Source organism: Oreochromis niloticus, linkage group LG2 (assembly GCF_001858045.2).
Source record: "Oreochromis niloticus isolate F11D_XX linkage group LG2, O_niloticus_UMD_NMBU, whole genome shotgun sequence".
In the NCBI taxonomy this organism is placed as follows: Eukaryota; Metazoa; Chordata; class Actinopteri; order Cichliformes; family Cichlidae; genus Oreochromis; species Oreochromis niloticus.
The window spans coordinates 19,201,972-19,223,579 of record NC_031966.2 but is presented as its reverse complement, the minus strand read 5'-3'; the positions used below and the strand labels follow the sequence as shown (position 1 = coordinate 19,223,579).

Below are 21,608 nucleotides of genomic sequence, written 5' to 3'. Positions count from 1 at the left end.
ATATAAAACAGCCTGTATTTGGCACCATTCTGAGCTAACTTTCATTATTCAAATCTCAAAGGGATAACTGCAGTCACATGAAACAAAATAAAAAAAAAACAAAAACACGAGCAGACAAGGAGTTTGCCAAATACAAACTTTTATTTCTGTACACAAAGAGTAGAAAGCAGCCAGTAACCCACTTGTTATTACAGTAAAAAGCCTTTCTTCAGAAAACTTTTTTATACAGATTAAAAACTCCAGAGAAAAGACAAAAAGAAGTGTTTTGAGTTCTGGACAATAAAACAGGAAATCAAAAGTGTTAAAGAAGTCAAACATTATGATTAATGAGGTATATTAATGGTGATTTAAAAGAACACACAAAGAAGAAAAGAAACCTCATTTCATCAGAAAAAAAAATGAGTGTGTTAGAGTAACAAACTATTATATGTTGCGTGACATTAAAGCGCATGTGTCCTTGTTACATATTTAGATGCGTGTTGGTAAACACAGGAGGGAGGGTCTGACACTGAGGCGGCAGATTAATGACAGGGCCCGTGGAGCATGTTGGCAAGCTACATGCAGTAACAGAAGTCTGAACAGTGATAGCGGTGTCCTCTGGGGGTGACTCCGGCTTATGTAGAGAACCTTTTTTCACACGGCTTCAGTCATGCCACAGGGAACAGTGTGTGTTAGTGTGTGTGGGGCAAAACAGGAAGCCCCTAGGAGTAAAGAAATGTGCACACGGATGAGACCTCAGCTGATCACACAGTCACGCATCATCATTTATTTGGATGGCGGTGTCGAGCAGCAGCAGAGTGAAATGTTGGGACAAACTGTGAATTGCAATGTAACCCTGTAGTATAACTACCTAGTCTATATGTTTGTGTCATTCTTTCGCCACTATAAACATGACAACTGTTGATGCGCAGTCCTACTGGGGGGGGATGTCTCTGCTTCTTTTTCACAAGCTGTCACTGCGCCATCATCTTGTGTACCCACATAGAAAAGTATGGAGCTACTGAGAGCAATGGGTAATCATCACTGTGTAATGAGATGTGTAAATACCAATAGATAAATGTCTATGAATAAACATTGCTTGTCATGGCTTTTTTTTTTCTCCCACGAGCTGTGCAGCTGCTCGTTGTTCTCAGTTGTGAGAGCTTTAACAAAACAAATTCTTAACCAGTGCTGATGCGGAGATGGATTCAACAAATAGTAATGACTATCTTCAGCAGCTTAACAGTGGCAGGCTTCAGTGGAGGTGGAAGTGAAGAAAAGGAGAGCTGTGTTTGGGAACCAAGGGCCTCTCTTGCTTCCCTTAAGGCTATTAGCATTTGTATTATGAATGGCACATCACCTTTCCAACTTGCAAACCTGTGGAGCTTCGTCCTTGGGGGCAGTTCCCTAGCAACGGTGTCAAAACTAACAGGCAACGAGTGCTGAGGAGGATGGTGTCAAATGTGAGTGCTATGTGCCTGGAGGAAGATCCCATAATGAATGCAGCACATGGCTTTTAAACTCATGTATGTGGGGTCAGAATGATATTTTTAAAGTTTAGCATGGATTCCTCAATGTATATGTGACTATCTTTTCTATGAGAATTGTGTGGTTTTAGTACGGAGAAACAAGCAGAGCCACAGCTTCATTGTTTCAGGCAAACTTTAGTCCTGCTTCTGGAGATTTTGCTGTGGCAGGCACATCAAAGTGGATCTCTCCCACCAGCCCTCAAGCAATAAATGGATTGTTTTTTTTCTGCCTTTCCTCTCTTGTCTCTTAGATCTTTACTCCCTCCAAGCATACCCGGCACCATGGGTTCACTCATAAAAGCCTTATTTAACCGGTTTCACCCTATGGATGCTCACATGCTGTGATCCACACTTTTCCATTCCAGCTGTCACTTCCAATCAACCACAGGTCTGTCTGCGGACTGACAGACACTCGTGCACAAACACACGCCTGACGCAACCTCCTTCCCTGTATTTAAAGCATAATGAAAAAAGATGAAAAATGAAAAAAGAAAGAAAAAGTGGAGAAAGACTAACTCTTGTCTTTTATGGATTCAGCTTGGTTTTAAGGCATTAATTGAGTGTGCTATGTTTAGAACAAAATGCACCCTATGAGCTTGATACGACGAGGGTGAAACCATATCAACGGCACATCCTTTTGTAAATCTAAAAGCAATTAAGTATGCATTAACATGAGGGGAAATGACACATGCAGAGTCAGTAGCTACTGTTCTTTTCAAATCTACATGGAATGAAGGGATTATTAAGAATGGAGCTGGTGTGGGACTGAGTTATCATGGTGTGCCTTATAACCCCCCTGTAGTGTTTGGAATTAGCATATCGAGGGGTGGGGGAGCTTTAACTTTTAGGAGCCCCTTCCTTCTGTCTGCACATAGCAGGAGAACCCTAAGATCTCAGAGCAGTTTCATGCATGCTGATATTTATCAGCAGACATTTCCTAAACAAAACACAGTTCCATTCACAAAACAAATTGGCTTACCACTAAGAACTTGTTTATATCCTACAAATGAAATAGATCTCCATTTGTATGAAATTGGCCTATGGTGTATTTCTGGCGATACATCACAGCACATGTTATCGATCATGCAGGGAGCCATTTGGTTATTTGTGCATAATGTGGGTGGATGCGTGGGGGGTATTGCAAATAGGGGGTGTGTGTGTAGCAGCATACGTGTGTGCACATACAGTGAGTGCAGTTAGTGCTGTATGGGTGTAAAGGGCTCACTTAGGAGAGGCAAGCAATGAGTGCGACAAGCAGTGAGACAGGATTAGAGGAACACAGTGTGTGCATACAGAGGCGCTGTGCTAGCGGGCACTTTGGCTGTCTCAAATAAATCAGGGATTTAACTGATAATGTGTCATTCTGAAAAAGTAAATAAGCCCGTTGTGGGTGCTGTCAACTCCTTGACAGTCTGCACCACGCAGCCACATAAAATGTAGTCAGCCCAGCCCTGATCTAGCTTACACGGTTAAGCTTTAGCTCACCTCCTCGTTTCAAAATACAAAAATAACAACCATGACAACACATTCAGGAGGGGGGAAAAAAACACACACTGAAGATACAGGCATTTTGACAGAAACAATGGATGTCCTTCCTATTCCCTTTTCGCATTTTTATGAGGTTCTTTTCATGGAAGGTCCAATTTGTGCTGCAGACTGATATAAAGCTTCCCACCTCTGAATGACTACACAAATACTGGTAAACACAGTGTCTTGGCTGGGCATTTTCCATCACTTTAGTCTCTCCCTGACCTGCTGCTAACATTAGTTTCCTTTGGCTCGTTAACATGGTGTCAGGCTGCGCCACTGAAGCTATGAAGCACAGCCTGGCCAAAAGGACATCAGCGTGAGCCTTTAGCAGTTTGCATGAAAAAGGCTTTTAGTGCACAAAATTCCAGTAGAGGGTTAGCTCTGAGTATCATTGCCGCTGCAGTGGTCACATGGCCTGGTGTACTGTGGTCTGACCTCAGCTGTATAGAGCTCCTCCCTCTGCCATCAGGCGTTCTTTCAGGCTTTCTCTCTGCTCCTCCAGGCACACTCAGGGTTAGATGTGTGATGTGGTGCCTGAAATTAGGATATAAAAGAGAATTTAAAGAAAAGAAAAGGGTTAACAAGTTTAGGAGCACATGCAAAGGACCAAGGAAATGTTCTTGGTTATAACCAAGAAGGCTATAATTATTATAATCCCTTTCTTTGTTCAAATTACAGGCTTTGGATTGCCCAGCAAATTGCATTTTAAATGCAGTGGGGCACTGTGGCAAAGTGTGTGACAGTGACACGCTCTGTCTTTTTCTGCTGCAGTCGCCCTCTTATCTTACTTCTCCTCTCTGCCATTCAATCTCTCCGTCCCTACACCCCTCACTTCTCCTCTCTGCCATTCAATCTTTCCATCCCTACCCCCCCTCCTTCTATCGATCCACACTAGTACATATTTGCTCTCCTCTCCATCTCTCACAGTCCCAAGGGCCATGGAGGGAGCAAAGAAGCTATCTCTGAAGTGTGGAGTGCTACAGCAGCAAAGATCCATGTAGACGAAACAAACTCACCAGGTTCTGAAGGGAAGACGTTTCTCAGCTGCTCAATGACCTCCTGGAGCTGCAGCACCGTGTCCTGCTCATGCTCCAAATCATCTCCTGCCACACACACACACACAGATTCAAGCCGCCACAGAAAATGTTATTTCTCAGTGAAAGGATAAGGTTTTACATTTAGCATGCATGCATATGTCAAGCCCTCATCATAGCCTGGCTGCATGTCACTGACCTGCTGCTTCAGTGTCTGTAGTCTCTCTGCTAGCTGGCTCCCCATGGTGTCCTCCTCCAGACACAGGAGAAGACAGGGTTGATGGTTCTGATCCATTGGCCTCTGAATCATCTTTGGGCTGCTTTTGGGAGAGACTTATTAGCATTCATTCTAAATAACCCCTCATATCTATCATATTTCAGACATCAGGGTCATTTTGCCTTTCAGATAGCAATGAATGTGATGTTCAGTGGCACTCAGCCAGCAGTCCTCGAATGAGAACTCAGAGAAAAATGATTTAAAAAGGTAATTTTGCCCAACAGCTGTTCATCAGGTTACTGTGATTTGTGCTTTGATAGGTAGATAAAAGCCAAAGGGAGTTGCACTGCACAGACTAGCATTGCAGAAAACAGACTGACACCACAATGGATGCCTCAATTCACAATCAAAGGTGGATAGTGTAACTCTCGAAGATCTTATATGCAACATTCCCATGGCTCGTATTGTTTTTAGCAACACTGTGGCAATACTCCAGAGGTGAGTAAGTTCAGTAGCTGCTGCAAAAAAGGAGTCTCTGTCGAGACTGGGAGGGATTCATACATATACTTCTAGAGACTACAGACTGCAGATTCTACAGATTTTATTTTCTGAGGAAATGAAACTGTGATATAGGTCCACAGAGAAAAGAATTCAAATAGCTTTTTTCCTCCCTTTATGTTTTTAACCCAGGAATATGTGCCCCTTGCTCCTTTCCTTCTCAATTTCCAAGTCTTTAACCTGAAGATGCAGCATCCTGTTCCTCTTTCTCCGTCTTTCTCCTACTGTCATTTATTCCCTTTATTTTCTCTTTATTCTGTGGCCTGAGTGTGCAGTTTAGATACTCCCACTGACAACAATTTACACATTGCCATTATAGTAACCAGTAACTGTGAGTGTCAGCTCCCACTCGCCTATCTCTTTGCCACACCTTTCCTTTACACCGCAGTAAATCCTTTTATATGACGCTCCAGAGTGTATTAAGGCTTATCCTCTTTCTTAACTCCTTCCATACTGTACTTCTTTGTACTTCCATTCCTTCTTTTAAATGAACAGTCTGTGCCTTTTTGTACTTTTATAAGTGTATTTCAAGAACTGTGCTATCTGCTATCTGTGAGGAATACAAATATTGAAAACTGGTAACCTCTGTGCCCCCTTTTTTAAACTGCAGCTACAGAAATCTGCAAGAACTATATGGTGCTGTGCCAAATATTTGTCCTCCATCCAAAATATCCAAACCTACCTAATTGTCCCCTAAACCTAATAACTGGTTGTGCCACTCTTGGCAGCAAGAACTGCAATCAAGTGCTGGTGATACCTGCCAATGAGTCTTTCATGTCTCTGCAAAGGATTTTTAGCCCAGTCATCTTTGCAGATTTGTTTTAATTCACACACACTGGAGGATTTTCAAGCATGAACGGCCTGTTTAAGATCATGCCAAACATCTCAATCTGATCTAAGTTGGGAATTTGACAAGTCCACTCCAAAAACTTAATTTTTTCTTTTTTAACCATTCAGATGTGGACTTGTTAATGTGTTTCTGATGATTCTCCTGCTGCATAACCCAACTGAACTTGAGCTTTTTAAACTGATGGCAGGACATTCTCTTTTGGGATTTTCTGGTAGAAACCAGAATTCCTTGTTTCATTAATTATGGAATTGCAACTTCCAAAAGGCTTTCCACAAAATTCAGCTTTTGTCTCATCAGCACACAGAATATGTTCCCAAAGATCTTTGAGATCATCAAGATGTTTTTTGAGAAATTGTACCTTGGAACTCTAACACTGATGCCTTTTCAGATGTTTTAGCCTACTTCAGTCTGTTAGACAGATTCTATTTAAGCGATTTTGTGATTCAACAGGTCTGTCAGTAATGAGACCTGGGTGTGGCTAGTTAAAATATATGCAGCTTTCCAAAAAAATGTGGTTAATCACAATTAATTCATGATTTAATGAGGGAGGGCAATTCATTTTTCACATGGGGCCAGGTAGGTTTGAATAGCTTTTTTTTCTCAATTAATTCATTTTGCATTTACTCAGATTATCTTTGTCTAATATAATTTTTTTTATGATCTGAATCTACAGTTTTTGCCTCTAAAACCTAGTTGGTAGATTTGGAAGTACACATAAAAACACACCCTCAAGGTTGTACTTAAGTATTGCCTTTAAATAAATAAAATCCATTGTAGGCACTGTTCATTTCATTTCCAGGTCTCTCTCAGAGGTGTACCGCTGACCTGTAGCAGTAGCTCCCTGAGCCGGCGCAGCTGGGACTCGAGCTGTTTGTTGTGGTCCTCCAGGATCTGCATACGGGTCTCCAGGCGAGTCTTGTGTTGCCGGAGGACCCGTGCTTCAGCCAAGAGCTCCTCGTCCTGCTGCCCTCCCGCTGTAGGTGAACCGAGACCTCCTTCTCCAGCCTCAGTCAGCATGGGAACTGATGCCGCCTCTTCGTGTTTCCACTTAAGCCGCCTGTACTCGCTCTGCAGCACCCTGAGGACCAACAGATGGGGGAGAACAGTCAAGGCAACTTGTTGGTGCAGCAAGCAAAACATATTCACACAACTTAGAGAATTATACTGACACAAACAGAAATGCATAAACGCATTATAACCTGGCATTTTGTATTTATGAGACAAATAATTTGAATGATTTACTAAATACCAACACATTAAACAATCAGTACAGCAGGATCCTAATGTATTATTGATGACTAACCACATGGAGTGCAATCTTCATTCTGAATAGAAGCCTTTCATATCACATATTTGTATGGTGCTGTGAATATTCAGTTGCTTTGTGTGGTGATTCGCTATTAAAACTGTTTATGGACTTGTGATGCATTGTTAATTGATTTGGCTGCTGGAAAATGATGGTCACGACATACTGGTCTATTTAATTGCAGAATTATCTGTAACTATCTCTTTGGAAAAGAAAATGTAAAAAATAAATAAATAAAATAAAAACAAAAGACAGAAAGTCAGGGTAGCTGTAGCTGTTCTAATGAATGGTGGATGGTCAGAGGTTGAGCAGCTCGCATTGGCATTCATATACCCAGATAAGGTATATGAAACATATTTCATATTTTACAGGCTATGGTGTTTAAACGTAAATATAATTTTGTATTTTTTTTTTCAAAAACTGATTCACGGTCATTTAATGTAATTCATGTTTTCATACATATTATATCTTTTTGTTAAAAAGGATGTTTTTTCCCCACTATCGCCAGTGGGAAGTGCTTGGGTTTTTCTGTTTTCTTTGTATTCTTGTAGGGTCTTTAATTCACAAAATATAGCATCCTGAAGTAACCGTTGTTGTGTTTTGGCACTATATAAATAAAATAGAACTGAACTGAACTGAATTGAATTGATCATTTAAGTGATGGTTCTTGACTATAGGTGGTTGTACCACTACATTAAAAATCATAACATTTCAGGTAAATTCTATATTATAATAGATAAAAGCACATGTCCATTTCTTTATAAAGCTAGAAAAAGGGGTTTTTTATGGCTTAAAGAGACCCAAAATAAGTTCTTAATTTGTTTTTGTTTTTTTGCTAATTTATTGATCTGGTATAAGCATCAGAAAACCACTGAACAGCCTATAAAATAAGCTAAAGCAGCCACTTTCGTCATTAATAAGTACAACAGAGCACACTATAACAAGAGACACACTTTGTAGAAAAACTGAACTAGGTCAAGGTTTCAGACACCCAAAGGGCACGAGTGTGTGTGTAGCTGCGTTTTGCTGTGTGTCTAGAAAGGTCACAACCAAACTGAGGACAAGGGAAATGTATTCATATGAGTCATTCAACTAAAGGATGCCTCTGGTAACCAATTAAGTGGAAAGGAAAAGTGAATTTGCTTCATTTATGGAAAATATCTGCCCCTGTAGTAACTAAAATCTAATTCAAAAGCATTAACATCTTGTGTTTTAGATATGTTTTACACTTAAAGCCAAACAATTCATAATAGACTCTTTGTTTTCCTTGTGCAGGACAAACTGAAGGATGACATATGAGTGGTTCCATGTTACCAATATGCGGTTTTACAAGCTTAATGCTCAGGTATGCACACAGAAAATGCTGCTTTTTTTCGTTTTCTTCAGGCAGTTCAAAGGATTTAGAGTATGAATGTGTTTATTCTCTGCAGGAGGTTTGCAAATGACAGCAGACATACCGAATCGAGTGTAATACCTCCAGATAAACACACAAACATACTTGTGTAAAATGCTTCTGGGGAGCTTTACTTATAAACATTGCACGTTAAGCCAAACTTTAAGGTCTCTGCAGCAAACATTATTTTTATCTGAGCCTCGATCATATCTAAAAGCAAATCAGATCAAACACCATTTCAAATGTTTAAAAAAATAATGAAAATATTACGTATTTGGATGTGATGCAACTGGTGTTGAAATATGTCTAAAAGAGTCTAAAAGGATTCTGGAGGATTTATTGTGCTTGAAAACACATGAATTATGAAGAATGACGCTAAAGTTCTAACAGCTTTATTTCCTGGCTACAGACCTGTTCTCGTTCTCCAGGCGGGCCAGGGTGCATTGGAGCTGCTCCTTATCCTGGTGCTCCAAATGTGCCAGCAGCATGTGCTGTCCACAGGGTGAGTCATGGTCCAGGGCTGGGCTGGAGTGACGCAGGAGGTACTGATCTTCATCCCTGAGTCCCCCACACAGGAGACAGCACACTGAGCCACCAGCACACAGCCACCAGCAGCACAAAGCAGAACCAAGAGCATGGGAGAGCAGACAGGCCAAAGCAAGGCAAGCAAGACAGGAAGGCATAACAGGACGAGACACAATGAAACCAGACAGGATACAGCGGCTTGGAGCAGTGTGCCAGGTTCCCAGTCCAAACATTAAATGTTCTGCAATAAAACTTGCTCACCAGACCATTTAACACCTACTCAAATTTATTAAAAATGGAAGGTGCATCTTAAGCTGCACAATATATTGCTCAGATATTAATGTCCAATAACTTTTTATTGACACTGGAACAAAAACGTAATGTTCAAATCTATGATAACATACCTAGGGCTATTAAACGATAAATGGATATGTGAATGTCTGGCAATTATTTTAATGGAAAGATAGTTGTTGTCAGTTTATGTTGCAATAATGCTATTGCCCAGGCAAACCACTTTGTACAGCCAAAGTTAAATGAGAGGTATTCGTATCAAGAAAAGACATGACGCCCCTGAGCTGAGTTACTCTGATACTCTGATACTCAACCTTCAGTTGCATTGATGAGACAATGTGGGTCTAAATGACCCAACTCATATGTGCTTGGGCTTAGCTGACTTGCATGCCTGTTACCTGACTGCGATTAATATATACAGGTGGAGGTAAAGGCCGTGCATGCAGGAACGGTGGTTCAGGACAGTAAACAGTCGGATGCCAAGCAAACACCAGCTGGAAGCACAGATAGCACAGCAGCACGTACAGAGCCGTGCAGCAGGAAAAAAGTAAAAAAAAAACAAAACAGTGAAGCATTGACAGACAGAAGGACGGGTGTGCAGAATAAGAACAAGAAGATACAAGGGCACAAAAGCTGGAACCAACACAGCTGCACATAAGGGGAAGAAGTGAAATGCCATGCATACAAACACTCTCAGGCACAGAATAATCCAGAGACGGAGTATAGATGCAAAAACTATATGCATGTATATACATTTGTGTGACACAGCTCCATCCAAGCAACACACTAGATGCATGCACATAGCAACAAAGACAATGAGCGCAGGTTTGATAAGCAGAAATATCAGTACTGAAAAGTTTTTTTACTTCTCTCTGAGTTTAAAACAAGCTCTTAATGTATCATCAGTCACATCACTCTCTCAGAGCAGACTAACACAAAACACATGTGGAAAGGTACAATAAGCACACTTCACACTGCACTCACACACATTACACAGACCTCTAAAGTGTGTATGTGGCAAAGCTACAACCTTAACTTTAAAGCAGAACCGTCTCAGAGAAGGAGGAAATGGCTGACAGCCCACAGCGATGTCAACAAAATAAGACATGGACACACAGAAAATCATGATCTCAAACAACCCTAACCACTCTCTCCATGTGGCACTTTCTCAGCTTTCCACAATGAGGACTGGCTGCCTCATTCACATCAAACATCCTTATTCCTCTCACTGCTGTAACCTCGCCACTGCCAGCCACTCAGCCAGCTTCTGCAGGCACACACACATACGCTTTGTGTATCTACACACAGCCACAGACCTTAATCGCAGCGGGCATGTAGATGATGAATGGACAGTGTGTGCACACTGCTTGCTGTGGGTCATTTTCATTATGTGGCTGACTATTTATGCGATTACCCAATCTTACCCAAAGAGCTGAACATACATGTACAAGTCTGTGCACACAAATAAACGCAGAAACAGTCGAAGCATCGCGAGGGAAGACTGTACACACAAAACACACACATAATCCCTGTGAAAGGCTGTGCTTGTAATGACAGGGTTTGTAGAGTGGGGGTGGTGGCATACTCACAGGCTTTCATCAGGAGACAGACTATCCGTGAAGAATGAACAATTCTGGCTCTCCATTTCTGCCAATCTGTATGTATACAAACACACATACACACGCACACCAAGGACAGGATGTCAAACATACACGCAGTTGACACATGTACACAAACACCCAAAAGAGAAATATTGAGTGAGATCAGTAAATTTAATAAAAAAGGAAAAGCAACACATTATTTTTATTGCCACACATACTGAAAAAATATGTTTCACCAAACACAAGCTTTAAACAAATAATCACAACTTATTTTAAGCTGTGTGTATAAGACCTCTAGCCTGGTGCCGTTAACTACAAATGGATAGTAAGGTGTGTAGGCGCATTTGACTAACAAGACTGCAGAGTGGCAAAAATTCGACTTCCAGTAGAGTAAAAGCTATAAAAATATCCACAAGGAGAATGCATAAAACTTTATTGTACATTGTCTACCCGCATACAGGCAATAAAAAAAGCCTTTTAGAAATGTGCTACTGTCCAGCACCACAGACAGCATCTGTGGTGTGTGTGGGGCCACAGTGTGTCAGGTGCTGTGTGGTTTTTCAGGACCAAGGACAGCGCTTCCCTTCTGCATTATATCCTGCTGACTGTCAGCTACACTGTACATGCTGCTCTGTAAGCTGTTTTACTATAACACCAAATAAAATGTGCTGCGGCAGGGCAAAAAAAAAAAAAAAAAAAAAAAAAAAAAAATCAGGTTTCTTATTTTTAATGGAATACATAAGAAAATTGGGTTCTACAGAAATCACAGCAAGATGGACAAGGCAGGGGCAGGTAGACTCAACAGGTAGGTGAGTGTACCTACTTTGCAATTAACAGCCTAACATGTCTTTGAGTACTGCAAGATTCTGTACAGCAATTTGTTTTGCAAAAAGAAAGAGCAGGACTGTGCATGACAGGTTGCTGCCATCGCTATATGTCACTGATTGAAATCAATAAAAGATAATGTCATGGTCTCCGTGCCTGCCCAGCCGGCCCCATAAGGCTACATTTGTTGTTTCGGTTCTCTCTCTCTCGCTCTCTCTCTCTCTCTCTCTCTCTGCCTGGGCGGAGCTCACTGTGGGCTCCCGCCCTTGGCCCACACACCTGACAACAATCACCTGTCATCACCGGGAGCACTATTTGAGGCTGGAACACAGATCCTCTCGTCGCTGGATGATTGTACTACTGACGTTAGTGTTCTCACAGCTCCTGTGAACTTGTGCTTTGTGATTTGTGATTAGTTTGTGACTTCCCTCCTCTTCTGCTTCAGACCTTCCCTCCCGGACCTGCGACCTCCCTGCCATGTGAACGTGTGTGAGTGTGGGCAAGAAGACGCGAGCGAGTGCGAGAGAGCTACCCTGTGATTCCCTGGAGTTTTGGATTCCCTTCACTGTATATATTGTGCACTGGTGCCGTAAATAAACTGTTTTTTGGAGACATCTAACCGCTCTGCGCTTGAGTCCCTACAACCAGATCGTGACAGATAATGGTTAACATGCATTCTGCTTATAAAATTAATAATACCAAAAACATCATTGATAGATAGAATGTTTACTGTAAGCTCAGTGTGATACTATTTTTAATATACACCTATAGTACTGCATAGAAAAGTTTATAAAAGTGAATTTTTGCCTTCCATAACATGTTTAGAACAATCATATTTTTTTATTGGTTAATTAATGTTCCATATTGTCCACATCACCACCTATTAGTTCAATGCAGAAACAGCATAAGAAATTAAGTAGCTCAAAAATGAACAAAAAATGTGTCTATAGGTGCTTTGTGCCCGATCTTTATCACGTCTTTTCCAAGCAGCACGCACTTTAAAGTACAACTGTATCCACTCTTTCCCACACATTATAAAAATATGTAGGAAGATGTCATATAAATAAGATGCATGTATGAGCTGGCTGCATGAAAGTGGAAACACCAGAAAGTCCATTCATCACAACCAGCTGCAGTCCGCCGAATATCAGAGGGTAATGACTTATAATAGCGATCCATGATTAAAGGGTGGGTTGAAATCGGTGGTCAAACAACAAAGTTGTTATTTGCACTGCAAGCGTCGCTGCAGCTTTAACCTCTTTAGCTTTGTCCTTCAAGTCAGGATATTAATCATCATGAAGAAGCAGCCCACTGATGCAAATGTGCTACTAGTCTGGTGCCTGCCCACATAAATACACACAGATTTGCCACATTAAAATAGTCTTCTTCACACACCGACACGCTGCGTGCTGAGTCATCTTTGTGTGTGGTCAGGTGAAGGAGTGAGGGATGGTAGAAGTGGGGGTGAATGATGTAGAGGTTGCCAGGTGCATCCACATAACATTCCATTTCTCTCCAGTTTTCTATGAGACCATAATACTGAGAAATGCAGGATTTATCCATGCCCTGTTACAGGAGGCCCAGCCTGTGAACCCGACCGCTCGTAATTCAGTCTGCAACACAATTCATCACAAAACCTCCGCAGACCTCAAGATTCAGTCAGAAACAACAGCAAAGGAGACAAGAAAGAGCAAAAAGAAATAGGAGACAGTATTGTTCAAGTTTCTTGTGCTTACGTGTCTGTTTAGCCTCATGAATTCATGTAAATAATAAGAAATAAGAAATGTGAGCAAAGGGCCAAGGGCTGGAGAAGAGGGATACAACGGTTTACAAAAATCTTATCTTACTTTCTTTTTTTTAATGTAACAAGTTTTTTTTTATTAAAGACCCCACTGCTTTCATCACAACAGTGGTGATGATGAAAGGAATAAAGTCCTCACATCAATGTTAACAGATTTAAACAGTTTAATAACTACTCAAAACTAGAAATAATCCTTAGAGAAAGCGACAGACCTAATGTCTGTTGCACAGTATGTAAAAACGTGTTACAACCAGACGGGAACTGAATGGCAATCCACGCCTCCACACACTCATACACAAGATATACACTAATATAGCAATCTTAATCTTATATTAACATTCATATTCTCATATTACTGTTCATATTGTTCATTGTACTTTCCAGTGCTATGAAATTGCATGAAATTGAATTGAGAGTGAGAGAGGAAGTGCGAGAGGAGGAAGCAGATGCACTGTGTTTTTTACTGACTTTTCTAACCTGAAACTTCAAGTACTCTTTTCCTCTGAGATGATTGATATTTTCAGAATTTTGTTTATTTTTAAACAGGGACAGTGTGCATCACTGCAATTGTGGTAGCGTTAGCCATGGGCAAATCTTCATCTGTAGTCCCTGGCCATACGAAGTGAAGTGAAATACACTCACATGCACACACACACACACACACACACACACACACACACACACACACACACACACACACACACACACACAAAAACAATATGCCATCATAAAGGAAAAATATTGGACAAACTGAACTGACAGATATGATATCCAAAAGTTTTGACAACTGCTTCACTCTCGATTATAAAAGCGATTAAAACTACAAATTCAAAGAACTCAAATAAGAACAATTTCCCCCTTTTATCTTACATTAACTGACAGGTAGAAAGGCAGCAAAAGTAAGTAAGTACAAAAAGGTAAGGAAGAATGAAATAAAGATCTCCTCTTGCTGCCAGAGTACAAATAAAATACTCACCACCACAATAAAGAGTGTCTACTCCTATTATGATGGTGCTCAGATGATGCTGGAACATACGAGTGGGCTTACACAGTTCTCCTTTTTGTGAATAAATGTGCGACTGCCTATTCTCATTTAGAGCCATTTGCAATTCTTTATAATTCATTGCATTCTCATTTGCCCATTCATTCATGCACAGTCCCAAACATAACAGAAGATTGCAATGAATGCAGTGGCCTGAGCATTGAAACCACTGGCGTTGCTCGTCTTGCTGAAGACATCTGTGTACGTGCATGGCATGAATTACCATGTATATCACTCACTGGTATATCACTCCCAATACACCTGCCTTATATATTATTTATTTAAACCTATATTAACAAACAGGTAGAAAAAAAGGAGAAGGAAGGGAGCTATCTTGCTGCTAATGTATGAATAAAATAGTCACCATCGCCATACTAAGTTCTGTCTACTTGTTTTATGATAGTTCTCAGTGGGAACATATGAGTCAGCTCACTGCTGTCTCTTTTCTTCTGTCTAACTGTAGTAACATCGATTTAGAAGCATTTATCATCCCTTATAATTCATTCATTTTTCCTTTTGCCCATTCACTCATGCACAGAAAAAAACATAACAGGAGACCTTTAAAACAGTTTGGGGTTCATTTTTCTAGCTCAGATCCCATCAATTCATGTGGACGGAAAAAGCTGGAAGATCAAATCACCAACCCCGCATTAGTATGTAATTCACCAGAGCTAACAAAGGGCTCGAGATGGCAAGTTGGGCGAAAACACCTCTCGGACTTGAACTCAGTAAAACTAAATTGTACAAAGCTATACAGCAATCAGTTTTTTAGTGCTTACCAATATATCTAAGGCATTGGTCTACACTTAAAACGTTCGTGTTACAACATTGAAAAACAACTGGTGTGTAATATTAAGTGGCTGATAAGTAAATGATAACACCATAACAGCTTGACCCATTTGTGTGGATATAGAGTTAGACATATAAACATCTGTGTAAAGAATTGTATTCACTGTTTAACACATTTAGGAATAATTTGTAGAAAGGTTTTTGTTTTACTATTGCAAATGAACAAACTGATGCTAGTAAAGATCGTTGCACATGTGTATTGAAAGTATTATGCAGCTTTTAGTGCCTCTGTGCTCAAACCAAGCACCACAATGGGGATGAAAGGTGATTTAAGTGACTTTGAACGTGGTATGGTTGTTGATGCCAGATAGGCTGGTCTAAGTGTTTCAGAAACTGCTGATATACTTGGATTTTCCCCACGCAACCATCTCTAGGGTTTAAAGAGAATGGTCTGAAAGTGAGAAAAATATCCAGTGAGTGGCAGCTCTCTGGGCAAAAATGCCTTGTTGATATTAGAGGTCAGAGGAGAATGAATAGACCTCTTTGAGCTGTTATAATGACAACAATAACTCTAAAGAACTGCTTGTTACAACCAAGGTATGCAGACGAGCATCTCTGAATGCACAACATGCTGAATGTTGAAGCAGAAAAACATACTAGGTGTTATCTTAGTACTGCTGCTGACCATGTTCATGACAATGAGTTCACTGTACTCAAATGACCTTCACAGCCACCAGATCTCAGTCATAGACCATCTTTAGGTGGTAGAGCTGGTGATGTGCAGAAACGTGTGATCCTATCATGTCAATATGGATCAAAATCTCTGAAGAATGTTTCCTCGCTGAATATTTGCCACAAAATGATTAAGTAAGTATGGAGACAATGTGTGCTGTGTACTAGTGAACCACATTATAGTGTCTCGAAGTGATGAGACACCATTTATTCATTTGAAAGATAACTCATTTAACTATTTTGGGACTCCATTGCTGCAAAATGGTCAAAGGTGAGAGACCCAAACTCATTATTTTATATGCAGTAAACAGACATCAGAAACATATATAGTTTACAGACATGCAAAATTATTATGGTACAATGAAATCAGTGTTTGCTTCCAAGAAAATTTTTCCAACTGTGCACATTTTTCTAAAATATTCTCAGGAGATTGAAAATTTGCAAATAAATGTGTCTTACTTTTACCAAATTAGATTGAGGTACATGACCACTTCTCCCACTTTCTGTATTTGTTGTTTATTTCTGTGATAGTGGCAGCTACAATTACAGAATGAAACTACTTGATATCAACATGACTGAACAGCTTTTTCAGAAAATTGTAGCATGACTGAAAACAAATTATTGAATCCAAGATGACAAAATAGAAAATATGTTAAAGAATAAGAGAAAAGGGGTTAGATACCTATAAAAAGCAGCAAAATAAACGCTTGGGTGGGAGACAAAAGAAGAGAGAGATTGCAGATAAAAAAAGGAAAAAAAGGGCAAAGAAGATATAGGAGGAGGGAAAAGGGAAGAGATAAAGGGGGTAAAGAGGACAATTGTGCTTGCTTTCTCTTTGGTGCATATTCCCTATGTTTTGGCAGTGTGTGAAGCAGTTGTGTGTAAGAGCCTAGGGGAAACAATACACAGTGGCACACTTACCAAAACACACGCACATATACACGCACACACACGTGCATGCACACTCCAGGCTCCGTGGATGTGTGTCCAGCTCTGCACTGTGGGCAGAGCTGCCAGGAGTGTGGGAGTCCAGTGGTGTGCCCTGTTTATATGCTGTCAAACAGACACTAAGCCACACCGACAGCTCCCAGGTGACCAATGGGCTCACTGCCCCAGTAAGTGACAAGCTGCTAGGCACGCTGAGCCCTGCTGACCTCTACACACACATACACACACACATGCACACAATGGTCACAAACATCACTGTGTTTGTGTGGCGCATAAGAGCGAAGGAAACCGCTGGGTAATACAGCCTCTATCCTAGCTGGAGTACAGTGCACAACGCAGACAAATCAATACCTCAATTAGAGTGTGACTAAAGGGTGAGAGAACAGAAAGGGGAGGGGAGAAGAAGAGGGAAAAGTGGGGTGGAGTGAATGTATGTAAGGGGGTGGGCGGGAAGGGGGTGGTTGATTTGGAGAATGGAAAACGGCAGGAGATTCTGTAGTAATGATTTGATAGATAGCACAGTGCAGAAAGCCACATACCTGCTGGCATAATGTTCAATCCTGCTGTGTGTGTCTGCATGGGGCAGCTTGGGCGAGGAGCACGGTCTGGGAACAAAAGGCGCCAGCGTCAATACTTCACAGATGCAATTTTTAACACTTTCAAAACATGAACGTGTGGCTGCAGAAAAGCAAAACTGAAACATTAGCGTACTACTACTGCTGCTACTACTACTGCAACAATCCAAAGAGATTTCAGGAAAAACTTGCACAAGCGATGCACAAAGGGATTCTGACAGAGGTCAGGTGATTTTACAGAAAGAATGTGTGATGGTTTTAAAACCCATCATCTCTGGCTTGTGAGTGGGCTGCATAAGTAATGAGTTGATCAGAAGACTAGGAGCGAGGACATCTGTATAGTAAGCCCTTTTTAACAAAATGGCTTTATGCACTAAGAATCTTGAGTATGTGAAGGCACAGCATAATGTTGATCATAATGCTGCCCTAAATTGAGGGGTACAGAAAAAAAGCCCCTCCTGACGCGTAATGAAAGAAGCTGCATTTATTCGTTGAATACATTTCATCACTAAATATGAAAGTCAAGCATTGTTTCCAATTATTTTTCCATTTTGTGCCCTAGGCAAATTTATGGATTAGTATTTTTTCATGTATTATAATTATATGCTGCTGCAAAATGACACTGCCGAGATGTAATCTACAACCAAAGGCACTTTATCATATGACTGAGATCTTAGCTGGAAAAAGGCAATTTAATGGTCTTCACTGACTTGTCTTTGTCTGACGAGGGCAGGCTTAATGTCGCAAGGTCAGGATCATACCTTTTTAATAAGCTCCTATTATAACGATATACTGAATCTTTAGCTCTAGCTCATTGTTAGTTGGCCGGACAGAGATTCCTTTATCCTTATTTTTCGAACATTTATAAAATAGTCATAAAAGATGACCATAAAAACGGGCCAAAAGCTGGACCCATAATTGTGTAAATCATCCTGGGTACATCGTAGCCTGAAGCAATGCTTCACGATGATCTAATGGATGCTAGTCTCATTGCCTGTTTCCCACTTTAAATGAGACTCAGTCATGTGAACAGTGCTCCCGAGCCAGAATGAGATCACAGGACTAACATTATTTTAATCCTGAACACAGAGCTTTCTCTTTAACCCATCTGAGTGAGTCAGCATGATAATTAGCCTGCAACAGCAGGAGTATGTATGGGTGTAACAGTGAGTCAGTGAGGGACAGATGACAGGAGAGAGATGAGAGAGATGACTGTGTTCTGTGCGTGTTTATGTGCAGGACTCACGTCTCTGAGGTATCAGCTTCCAGCACTGACTGCACTGGCAGGTAACCTCTCTGTGGGTGCTTCGTGAAGTACTGCTTTGATCTGAACTTGTTCTTCAGAGTCTTGGCAAAGTCCCTCATCTTTTCTCCTGAGGTTGTCTGTAGTGTGATTTAGGTGCACATGGGGTAAGTGGGTAAAGTTGAGGTGATGGGTGGGAGACAATTTACACAACTTTAGTTTTCTTGGAAATGTTGTGTTCTCCAACATTACCTCATTTAAAATTTATCCAGTCTGCCTTGAAACCGGTTTGTTTTGACTTTACCAACTTTTTTCCACCCTGTGCTTTTTCATTCAGTTTCTACTGCTGTTCTCTGCCGATCCTTTATATTTTGTCTAAACTCTTGCCTCTTTTTTCCCCCTCTCTGATTCTCTTTCCTACTCTCTCAATCAGTGTAGAAATCTATGGGCGCCTGCCTGCCTAGCTGGTGGAAAAAAAACTGCAGCTAGCAAACATAAAATATTGTCCACTGAGAAAAGAAAACATTGTACGGATGGCCCTTTGCCATATTTTGCAGCTTGGAATTGATTAAAGATTTAATCTGGCACCATCTCAGTACACTCCAGCACTCCAGCAACAGTGCAACAGCTACTCCTTTAGAATGAACTCGGCTTTGGACACTGTACATGCACTCGTTTAAGACTTTGGTCTTATTGGAGTTTTGTGCTCCAAATACCACTTTATGTGCACCGTTCAAGCCAAAAGGATATTGCTGCTGAGTAGTCCTCAGTCTCTGCATACTAAAGATAACTATAAGGATATGTAACAGTATTATAGATGATAGAGTCCATACAGTGGAAAGGTGCCTAATCCATGTCTGGCAGCAGAAATCAGGAGAGAGGAGTAATTTTTTTCCTTTTCATTGGAGTACAGCTGGGCTCTATCCATCACTAGGGACATGAATTTGTATTCTGTAAGAGCACTAGCTAATGTTTGTCTTACTGGTGTATAGTACTCCATGATAGGGTAGTGCAGCTTCTTTCCCTTGGTTGTGCGCCCGGTTAGAAAACATGTCTGGCAGATGTCCACATTGAACTGCTTCAGACTGCGATACCTGTCAAGATCAATATAAAAGAGAGCCTCAACTGATGTTTGCAAGAGAACCAGACAGAGTAGAGTGGCTCAGTGTGTGTAGTTGTGTTATCCTGCTGTTGGGACATAAATCTGTTTACACAGTCACGCTGAGACCTTTTGGGGGGTTTTTCTTCAAAGTGACAAAGAAAAACAGAGTGCAGAGAAAATAATGGTTTGTGTGTCTAATCTTATCTAAATAAGATGAATGATGCATTAAAATTGCTTTCAGTTTTGTGCTTTGTGTATGAATGTGAAATAGTAAGTGCTATTATTACATATAGACGTGCACATACATCAGTTATATTCTTCACAACATTTGATGAAAATAAACAATATTAAAGCGCAGAGAGACTTCAAACAACATCCTGCATTATATTAATTTTTTTGGGCCAGTTTTGTTCAGAAACCTTCAAGCATGATGTTAATACTATAGTATGTGCAATGAAGTGTGCACCTTTTCCTCACTATCACTCATCATTATTATTATAAACTGTATTTTCCGGCATTTCCATCAAGCCATTTTCTGATTCTATGTTATATGTAATAAAACCCCCCAGAAAATACCAGTTGGCATCTTTAAAATGTATTAATTTTCTTCTCTTTTTATGTTTATAACCATTCACATTGGTTCTATTGTCATACCTCTAATTGTTAACAAGCTGTAAGCACAGCTTAAAAACATCTCTTTTTTTTGCATTCATCCGTGTCAGTTTTGTTTGTTTGTTTGTTTGTTTTCATGGACTTATAATTCTGTAATACACTCAAGTTTAGAATTTGTAGGTAATAAAGTGCAAAAAGATCCTATGGTGATTATTTTAGATATTTTAGATATATCACTGACCACATGCAGGCTCACAACAAACAAAGCAGAGTTCAGTTTCCCAATCAGTTTATTTACCTAAACATATAGTTTGGTGTTAAAGTTTTTGGTGTCAGTGGTGCATGGTTGTTGCACAGGTTGTTGGGCAAGGATGCTAGAACCAACATATCCTATCAAATCAGGAACATCATGGAGAAGCGGAAGCTGCACAGACAAAGACTGAAAGAGCACTTGGATACTCCCACTTCTCAGGTGCAGCCACTTCTCTGACAACCCACCCAGGCTGCTGCTGGAAGTAAACAGCGAGAAGCAGGAAGCGTAGACGGTGGGCCGTCACACAGTTTACTGCTTATATCCTTGTGGGCAGCTGAAAAACAGCTCTGTCTAAATAATGTATATGGTGGTCGATATGATATGCTCTAGCAGAACCAGGTTCATTCCTGAGTCTTTGGTTGATGTTTTCTACTTAATATTTGGATTGTTGGTTGAGTATTTGTCTCATAGAATACACTGTATGTTTCTCATTGCTATGCTGCAAATGACTGATTGATTGTGATGTCATTTTAATTAGCCCATATCACTTCAGATCCATATTTATCATTTTATGCAGTACATCTTTGCACATAACACTTGCCTACCTGAAGCCCTTTATGGGACATTGTTTGCAGACGTAGCATTTGGCCTGGTGCTTTGTTGACTCTGCAGCAGCCACTCGCTGGAGCACAGGCAGCCAAACCATGGACTGCGGCTCAAGGCTCATCCACTCCAGGAAGTGAGACACCTCAATAGCAGGTTTCCCTGGGGCCTGAAAAAGGAAGATTAGGAGAGGAAAGAAGTACAGAAGACTGTAAACAATCCAAATATAGCAGCAGCAGCAGGTGAGATATGTAAAGTAATTAAAGAAGA

The 21,608-nt window shown here is 40.6% G+C and overlaps 1 protein-coding gene across 6 annotated transcripts in view; it reads right to left on the bottom strand.

Moving 5' to 3' along the window:
- Positions 1–119: 119 nt before the first annotated feature.
- Positions 120–21,608, bottom strand: part of drp2 (dystrophin related protein 2) — a 168,354-nt gene continuing 146,865 nt past the window's right edge. For 3 of the 6 annotated variants that reach the window (XM_019364752.2, XM_013271340.3, XM_013271341.3), the window contains 11 exons: positions 21,341–21,507; positions 19,751–19,862; positions 18,772–18,908; positions 17,490–17,555; positions 10,802–10,867; positions 9,966–9,998; positions 8,808–8,954; positions 6,523–6,775; positions 4,272–4,392; positions 4,055–4,141; positions 120–3,572 (listed from right to left, as the gene is read on the bottom strand). In XM_019364752.2, coding sequence (XP_019220297.1) covers positions 3,553–3,572; positions 4,055–4,141; positions 4,272–4,392; positions 6,523–6,775; positions 8,808–8,954; positions 9,966–9,998; positions 10,802–10,867; positions 17,490–17,555; positions 18,772–18,908; positions 19,751–19,862; positions 21,341–21,507 — 1,209 coding nt within the window. In that variant the 3' untranslated portion in view covers positions 120–3,552. The remainder of the gene's footprint in view (positions 3,573–4,054; positions 4,142–4,271; positions 4,393–6,522; positions 6,776–8,807; positions 8,955–9,965; positions 9,999–10,801; positions 10,868–17,489; positions 17,556–18,771; positions 18,909–19,750; positions 19,863–21,340; positions 21,508–21,608) is intronic. The other 3 variants (XM_019364758.2, XM_005467432.4, XM_019364761.2) reach the window with 3 other exon arrangements.